Source organism: Mus pahari, chromosome 5, assembly GCF_900095145.1.
Source record: "Mus pahari chromosome 5, PAHARI_EIJ_v1.1, whole genome shotgun sequence".
NCBI classification, from domain to species: Eukaryota; Metazoa; Chordata; class Mammalia; order Rodentia; family Muridae; genus Mus; species Mus pahari.
The window spans coordinates 106,543,052-106,550,950 of NC_034594.1; the positions used below are offsets into that span (position 1 = coordinate 106,543,052).

The 7,899-nt window shown below is 52.4% G+C and overlaps 1 protein-coding gene across 2 annotated transcripts; it reads left to right on the top strand.

Moving 5' to 3' along the window:
* The first annotated feature begins 443 nt into the window (after window positions 1-443).
* Klhdc8a (kelch domain containing 8A) lies at window positions 444-7,671 on the top strand. Of its 2 annotated transcripts, XM_029538838.1 has the most exons (6): window positions 444-577; window positions 896-1,495; window positions 4,295-4,459; window positions 4,880-5,095; window positions 5,671-5,772; window positions 6,692-7,671. In XM_029538838.1, exons 2-6 carry the CDS (start codon window positions 1,120-1,122, stop codon window positions 6,883-6,885), a joined length of 1,053 nt encoding a protein of 350 aa, XP_029394698.1. In that variant the 5' UTR covers window positions 444-577; window positions 896-1,119; the 3' UTR covers window positions 6,886-7,671. The 2 variants fall into 2 exon arrangements, with proteins under 2 accessions (XP_029394698.1, XP_021054534.1); XM_021198875.2 differs by lacking the exon at window positions 444-577 and having other exon boundaries at window positions 592-1,495.
* The last annotated feature ends 228 nt before the right edge of the window (window positions 7,672-7,899 follow it).

The following is a 7,899-nucleotide window of genomic DNA, read 5'->3' on the forward strand; positions in this document are numbered from 1 at the left end:
GGTTTGAGAGATCATCCACCCAATCCTGTGGTTGCTGCCAAGGGCTGGGATATGTTAATCAGGTTTGCCCACTCCAGATGCACAAGGGTTTGGAAGGTGAGGTCCTCCCAGCTTGTCTATTGGTGAGTTCAGTTGTGGTTTCCCTGTCTGTGACTTTGTCTGAGGCTTTGTGGATGTCTCCACTTAGGAGGGAAAGAAGATTCTGTGTGAATTACATGCACACGAGTGAGAATTGTTAGATCGGCAGATCCCTGCCACATCTGTGCCTCTTAACTGGCTTCTGAGGTTAGACCATGTGAGCATACCTCCCCCCAAACAAAGTCAGCCTGTCACGAACTGGGTCTGTGTACTGTAGACAAACCTGGTAATTGGCCTCTCCGCCTCCTCACCCAAAACAAACACTCGCAAACGCCCGCCCCCACGCTGGCAGGATCTGCCTGTCATCTGGGCACCCGGCTCCTGCTCAGGCTGCCTGCGACCCTGTAGACACGGCAGGCCCTGCCCTCGTTAGCCCTGGTCGCCCAGGCTGACGCACAGGCCACAGCCTCCGCCTCGGGACGCGTGGGTTCCTGCCCAGGTGTGGAAGCTGCGGGGAGGCGGTGCGGGGAGCCGGCGTCCTCCAGCCGGAGCTCGGCTTCTGGCGACCGCTCGCCTGCGCGGGTGACGGCGGCGTGCGGGCTGGAAAGGACAGGGAGCGCTGTCCTCCGCTCCGCGGCTGCCAGGCGGACGGTGAAAGCCTCGGGTGGCTGTGGGCGCCGCCCGGGAGCTAGTGCTGGGCGAGCGCGGCGCCCACGCGCGGTGGGGTGGGCTCCGAGCTCCCGGGGACCGGGCGGGGCGGGGCGCATCCTGCAAAGTTGACCCAGGGTGAGCTACCGCTGGCGCCCTGCTGCCCTAGATTCGTCCAGTTCTTCCCGCGGAGCCAGGCGTGGACATCGCTGCCCCGCTGACACCCAAGGGACCCGGAGAAGCCAGCGGGCGTCGGCGGGAGCCCGTGCAGCGAGAGATGGAGGCTGAGAGAGGGGACTCGCGGGCCCGCGCCCTGTAGCCCGCGGGCCCCGGGGCTGGACCTTGTCCGGACGCTGTGGGGGGCGCGTGAGCAGGGCCCTTCCCCGGGCTGCCATGGAAGTGCCCAATGTCAAGGACTTTCAGTGGAAGCGCCTTGCTCCACTGCCTAGCCGCCGGGTCTATTGCTCACTGCTGGAGACTGGGGGGCAGGTCTATGCCATCGGGGGATGTGATGACAATGGCGTCCCTATGGACTGCTTTGAGGTCTACTCTCCCGAGGCCGACCAGTGGACCTCCCTGCCCTCCTTACCCACAGCCCGGGCCGGGGTAGCGATCACTGCCCTAGGAAAGCGGATTATGGTGATCGGGGGTGTGGGCACCAATCAACTGCCCGTGAAGGTCGTGGAAATGTACAACATCGATGAGGGCAAGTGGAAGAAGAGAAGCGTCCTGCGCGAGGCTGCCATGGGCATTTCTGTCACAGCCAAAGGCAAGTGGGGCCAGGGTTGAGGGTGCGCATTAGGGAAGAAAGTAAAGGGTCATGGGGGACACGGGTGTAAGGCAACATGATTTGGGGGGGGGCAATACACATTCCCCATAACATTGGAGCCTTACATTAAGCACTAAAACTAGAGACCCACTGCCCTTACTTTACAGATTGGGAAGGGACACTGAGCAGGTGAAATGTCTAGGAATTCCATCTGATGCCAGGAGTCAGCTCCAGCAGGCTGGGCAGGCTACTGCAGAGGGAGAGCCAAGGTGTGAGCCACGGGGTTATCTGCAATGACTCTGCAGACCCTGGCATTCAGCCGAATGACCACATTTGCCGTTGGCCGCCTACCCCCTCCCCCAAACCTACCTATGTAGGTTCCTGAAGATGCTCACCCCATCCTTCTACCATTACCAGGCCCGCTACGGAGGCTTCGAGACCTGAGCCCAGGATCTTCATTTACTTCTAACTGCAGTTTCAGATTTACTGAGTGGAGGTCAGAATGTTCCAAAAGGTTGTTTCATGTTGCACCAAGTTCTCTAGCTTGAAAGTGGTTTTAAAATTTTCACTTTCTCAAAGCCTTCATTTCACTCTTCTTGGGCCTGATACAGTCTGTGATGTTGAGGGGGTCCAACTGCAGTTTTGCTAAACACACAAAGTTTTCTGAGAATGGGAGTTAAGAGACCCCAAGTTTCATATACTGTAGGCTTGGTGGGGTGACCGTCCCCTTTCCCATCTGTCCCTGTCTCTCTTACTATTATACCCCAGCTGACTGGCTAACACACTGGCCAGATCAGAAAACAGCTTTTCTTAAGCATCTGGTTTGCCCCTGGAACAGTCTTGGGCCCCAGGGAGGAAGGAAAAGCTGGGGCCCAGAACCCCCTCAGGCAGGGTAGACAATAGGGCTTCTGTCACCTGCCTGTCAGGAGGTGAAAAGCCAGGCCTGGTCCAGAAAGCTTGTAATCCTAGCTACTCTGGAGGCTGAGGCAGAGAGTGGCAAGTTCAAGACTTCCCTGGCAGTAAAGTTTAGTGGTACACACCTTTAATTCCAGTACATGGGAGACAGAAGCAGGTGAATCTCAGAGGTTAGCCTGGACTACAAAGTTCTAGGATAGCCAAGACTACACAGAGAAACTCTGCCTTGAAAAAACAAAACAAAACAAAACAAAACCAAAAAAACTTGCCTCTGCTAAAGCAGAAGGCTTATGAGATCAAGCTACATAGTAGGACCTTATTATTATTATTTTTTTTTAAAGAAAAAAGTAAGGCCTAGACACCCTTGGGGACACTGAGAATAATGAGTATGGACTACACCCTATCTCTAGCTTCAAGAAATGATGCTCTAAGTTAAGAATTAAGGCTTCCCATTGGTGCTTTATCCCTTTGGACTTTCAATATGTCCAATGAGATAAGTGCTGCTTTCATTCTTATTTTAGAAGCAGCAGCATGAAGCCCAGAAAGGTTAATTCACCAAGGTTAAATAGATAGTAAGTAATGACCATGCCTGTGCTCCAAACCATAAAGCCAAATGGGCTTGGCGGTTAGGCTGGTAGATGCTTAATGCCGGCTGTTTGTGCTGGTTTCATAGATGAACAGATTCTCAATCTGCAGTGTGTTGGGAGGAACATATCAAGCTGGTATCAGTTACGTGTGACTAGAGAGCAGTGGCGATACCATCACTTGGGTGGCAGCCAGCCAAGTCCTCTGGGCCCCCGCTTCGAAGCTCCGAGAACCCAGATGAAGGAGAATGGATCCGAACTGAGCCCAGAGCCGAATGACTGTGGAGGGGTTAGAGTCTTTCCAGGAGGGCGTGTTTCCAGAAGAGAAGGTGGAATTGGTGCTAGTCAGGTGCTTATCATCAAGTCCTGCCCCAGCCTTAGGCTTGGGGCTAGGATCCCCTCCCAGGATGCCTGGGGCTGATGGGAAATAAGGCTCACTTCCTGCAGTGGGAACCAGTCAAGGAGCCTTTGTGAGGAAGGCCATGAGGAGGGCTGCTGGGAGCAAAACTCCATGCAGGAACTGAAGATCCCTGACAAAAGGACCCATTCGGACAAGGTCTAGGGAAGCACAACTGTTTGCCCATGCTCTCGGGTACAGCGTGCCCAGTCCCTGGAAAGCTACCCACTGCCAAGAGCAGAAGAGAAAGGTGGAGACTCCCTGCTCTCAGGCCAAGGTTTCTGAGTGGTCAGTTCCCTAAAGCGGCAGCTGCCTCCTCCTCCTTCTCCTCTTTCAGATCTGGCCTCTTCCCATTCAGCACAGGTGCCTTCAGGATCCTGTGAAGGAAGATGCCATTTCCCCATCGGAGTAGCAGACAGAACCACTGACAACCCAGTTTGTAGGCCAGGGAGTGGGGATAACTCTAGTTCTAACAGACTTCACCAGCTGGAGAATGATCTGAGAATTGCTAGGAGTCAGGTCACTAGTGGAGGTCATTACAAAAGCCTCTCCCCTGGGCTTCCCCTCTGGCTGCCTAGAAAGGAGGACAGAGGAGGGACAAACCCGCAAAGGGTTGTCTAGGGCTAGGTCTCGCTGCCATCTGTCTCTGCACAGGGTTTAGTACACCAGGCTTTGCTAAGGACTTGACATAAGCCGAGGCACATAGTCCATCCGCAGGTTCAGGAAGATTAGCCAGAATAGAGACTTTAAATGGTGCTCCCCACATTACCAAAGCAGCCGAGATTCATTAGCCGAGCAAAGGCTGGGAATTTGTCATGACCTATGAAAGATGGTGGATTCCGCTGGGCCTGTCTCCGAGTGCTGGGGAACCGAAACCATGTCGCTATGTGGTCTTTTTCTTAGATTACCGAGTGTATGCCGCAGGAGGGATGGGCCTGGACCTACGTCCACACAACTACTTGCAACACTATGACATGCTGAAGGACATGTGGGTGTCACTAGCTCCTATGCCCACCCCAAGATACGCTGCCACCTCCTTCCTACGGGGCTCCAAGATCTATGTGCTGGGTAAGGACAAGCTACTTGTTCATCTCCTCTCCTTGCTCCCTTGGATGAGTTACCTGGAAAGGCATGCCAACAGCCTGAGCATTTCCTTGGCCACGGGAGGGGCGGGGGGAATAATCACATTGCTCTAGCCTCGAGGAGTCTTTCAAAGGACCGAATAACAGAAGAGCAAACCCAGTCCTCTCTATTCCCAGGAACTGCTTTCTTTCTTTCTTTCTTTCTTTCTTTCTTTCTTTCTTTCTTTCTTTCTTTCTTTCTTTCTTTCTTTCTTTCTTNCTTCCTTCCTTCCTTCCTTCCTTCCTTCCTTCCTTCCTTCCTTCCTTCCTTTCTTTCTTTCTTTCTTTCTTTCTTTCTTTCTTTCTTTCTTTCTTTCTTTCTAATTCACCCTCTTCTCTGTTCCCTGTCCCACCTCCCCACCTCCAGGGGGACGACAATCTAAGTATGCAGTCAATGCCTTCGAGGTCTTTGATATAGAGTCTCGGTCCTGGACCAAGTTCCCCAATATTCCCTGTAAGCGGGCCTTCTCCAGCTTTGTGACCCTGGACAATCACTTGTACAGCCTGGGAGGCCTGCGGCAGGGCCGTCTGTACCGGCAGCCCAAGTTCCTCCGGACAATGGATGTGTTCGACATGGAACAGGGTGAGCTGGGTCCCCATTCCCTTGGCTCCTTGCTGTCATCTGACTGATCCCCACTTTCCCCATCAGGACAATCTCCCTGGGGCTGGCTGCTTACATATCCAGGCAGCCTTCTCTGAAGGCTGAGCACCCTTCCTAACTCACGGATATGCTTGGAGTCAGATTCTTTCCAAGGCTCCTTTGGCCTGTTTGTCTGTTTTCATTATGGCCTTTCCTCTCCATCCCCAGTCTCTGCAGGACCAGCTTAGGGAGGGCCTCTTCCTTTGCTGATGGAGAACCAGGAATCTTGATTGATTACTCCTCTCACTGTCTTTAATCAGATTATTGTGGAAAATCTAAATAGAACAGGGGGCTCATGGGAAGTCTGTACCTTAGACTGGGACAAGTACCTGAGAAGGCCCAAATGGTAGAGGGTGTCATTTCAATTAACAGGGCATGCTTTCTGTACCCTGGATGCCAGGGTGAATGGAAGGGGTGCGGTCACCAGGGTAAGAGCCACATGGGATTCATCTGTATTTGTTAGAGAACATCAGCGCCTAATCCTCTTTCTCTGTCCTGTTATTATGTGCGGCTTGCAGGGGGATGGCTGAAGATGGAACGCTCATTCTTCCTCAAGAAACGCCGGGCAGACTTTGTGGCTGGCGGCCTGAGTGGAAGGGTCATAGTGGCTGGGGGCCTGGGTAAGGATGGAGCATCTCCACTGTGCTGTGTTGTGGGCCTGGGGCTTGGGAAGTCCTTAGCACTGCCTTGGAGCATCGGATGGTATTGATTCCATGCTTACCTCCCACTGAGTTACCCCAAAGAATTCAGTGTGGTCTGGACTTGACCTTTCCATGGGCTCCACATATGCTCTATCCATTTGGAAATGGGAAGATGAAGATCTATAAATAATAAGGGACATATGAGCTCCTGTGCTGCACCCAGGTCCCCGAGTTCCTTTCTGGGGATAGCTGGAGACAAAGGGAAAGGCTTCATCTTTCCTTGACCTAATGCCATTGTGGACATCCAGCTCTCTTAGGATAGCAAAGCATGTGATCAAATAAATGCTTCTAATTCTGGGTTTGATTCCTCTCAAAGGCTGCCACTATTTTGAAGGACAGTCTGGGACTTAGAGGCACATTGAAGTCTTTAGGACACAATGATAAAGACAGTGATAAAGGCAGTGCAGTGTGTGTGTGTGTGTGTCTGTGTGTGTGTGTGTGAACAACTAGAGTTTACTCAGTATAGACATACTCATTCATTAACAACCATATGGGCTAGATTATGAGGGAAGCTCTGTGTGTGTGTGAGTGTGTGTGTGTGTGTGTGTTTATGTGTGTAAAAGCAGGAGTGTGGCAGTGGTATTCTAAAAACTTCTGATATCTAAGACAGGAAAAAACATTTCTATTCTTAAGATGAAGAGGAAAAGAAAAAGGGACAAGGGACAAAGTTTCTTGACAGAAATTCCTGGCCCAGGATGGCAAAGAGAGAGCCATCCTATAGCCATAGACAAATGATGTCATTTTGGCTTTTGCTTCTGGGTTGGGAGATGGCCACTGTGGGACATGGCTCCGTGGCTGGGCTTCTTGGTCTAAGGTCTGATTCCCTGGTTGTTTTCAGGAAACCAGCCCACTGTCCTGGAGACAGCAGAAGCATTCCACCCTGAGAAGAACAAGTGGGAGGCGCTTCCCCCCATGCCTACACCCCGCTGTGCCTGCTCCAGCATTGTCTTCAAGAACTGCCTCCTGGCTGTGGGGGGTGTCAGCCAGGGACTGAGCGATGCAGTAGAGGCATTGTTTGTCTCTGACTCCTAGCCGGCCGAGCAGCAGCGCTTTTGCCTGGACAGCATCACTCCAGTCCTGACGTGAGGAATGATCTCATCAAAGCAGTTTGGACTACTTCCTCAGGCTTCTACTCCTGTGAAGAGACAGTGAGGTCAAGCCCTGGGGCTCTCAGTGACCTCTCTCTAACCCTGCACTCTCAGAAAGCAGAGCTGACGCCGCCAGTCGGTCAGTGCTGGGCGGTGGACCAGGGAGAAGCCTCACTCAGTGCTCAGACACAGCAGGGCAAAGCTCCCTCCTCTCACCTACCTCCTGAGGTGGAGGGCAGTTGCCACCCAGAGGGAGATCCTTGTTGTCCTTCTCCATCTCTGAGGTAGTTTGAGTGTCATGAGAGATAGACTGATGAAGAACAGGGCACCCCAGCCCCTTGTTTCTCTTTGGTTGACATCCATTCCCCATATAGAAGTCAACTGTGGACCTGCCCCAGATCTCACCTACTTATCAGGAATTGCACTTGAAGCTAGGGCAGTTGTGTAGGAAGGAAGCTGGGGGCTCACACACCAGGCCAACAGCTTTGGCAGAAGGGACTCTTTCTCTCAGGTCCCTGTTGGGCATGTGATGATGGAGTGTCAATATCTTCTGTATTCTGCCTTCTGTCACCTTCTCCTGACCTGAGGGCCTGGTCACTCTGTGTCCCAACAACTCTCAGAGTGTTTCTGCGTGAAACCATCTCATTTACATACACTGTGGCTTCCAAATCCACAAAGGGTGGATTAATTGCACTCTGGTTAATAACAGCAGCACAACAATTGGCATCTTTATCCCTGTCTTCTTTGGACCCTGGAGACAAGGCAGGAGTGTCCTGGTTTGTAGGTTTGATAGGAAACCCTATGAGATCATCTCCCGCTGTGTTCTCCCGAGAAATAGGGACAAATAGGGACCCATTGGCCACCTGCTCTTGATGGTTCCCCTTGAAGAGTTCTACCTTCCCTAGGCCACAGCTGTCCCACTCTCAAAAAGCTCAAAGAGAAAACCAACCAGTTTTTC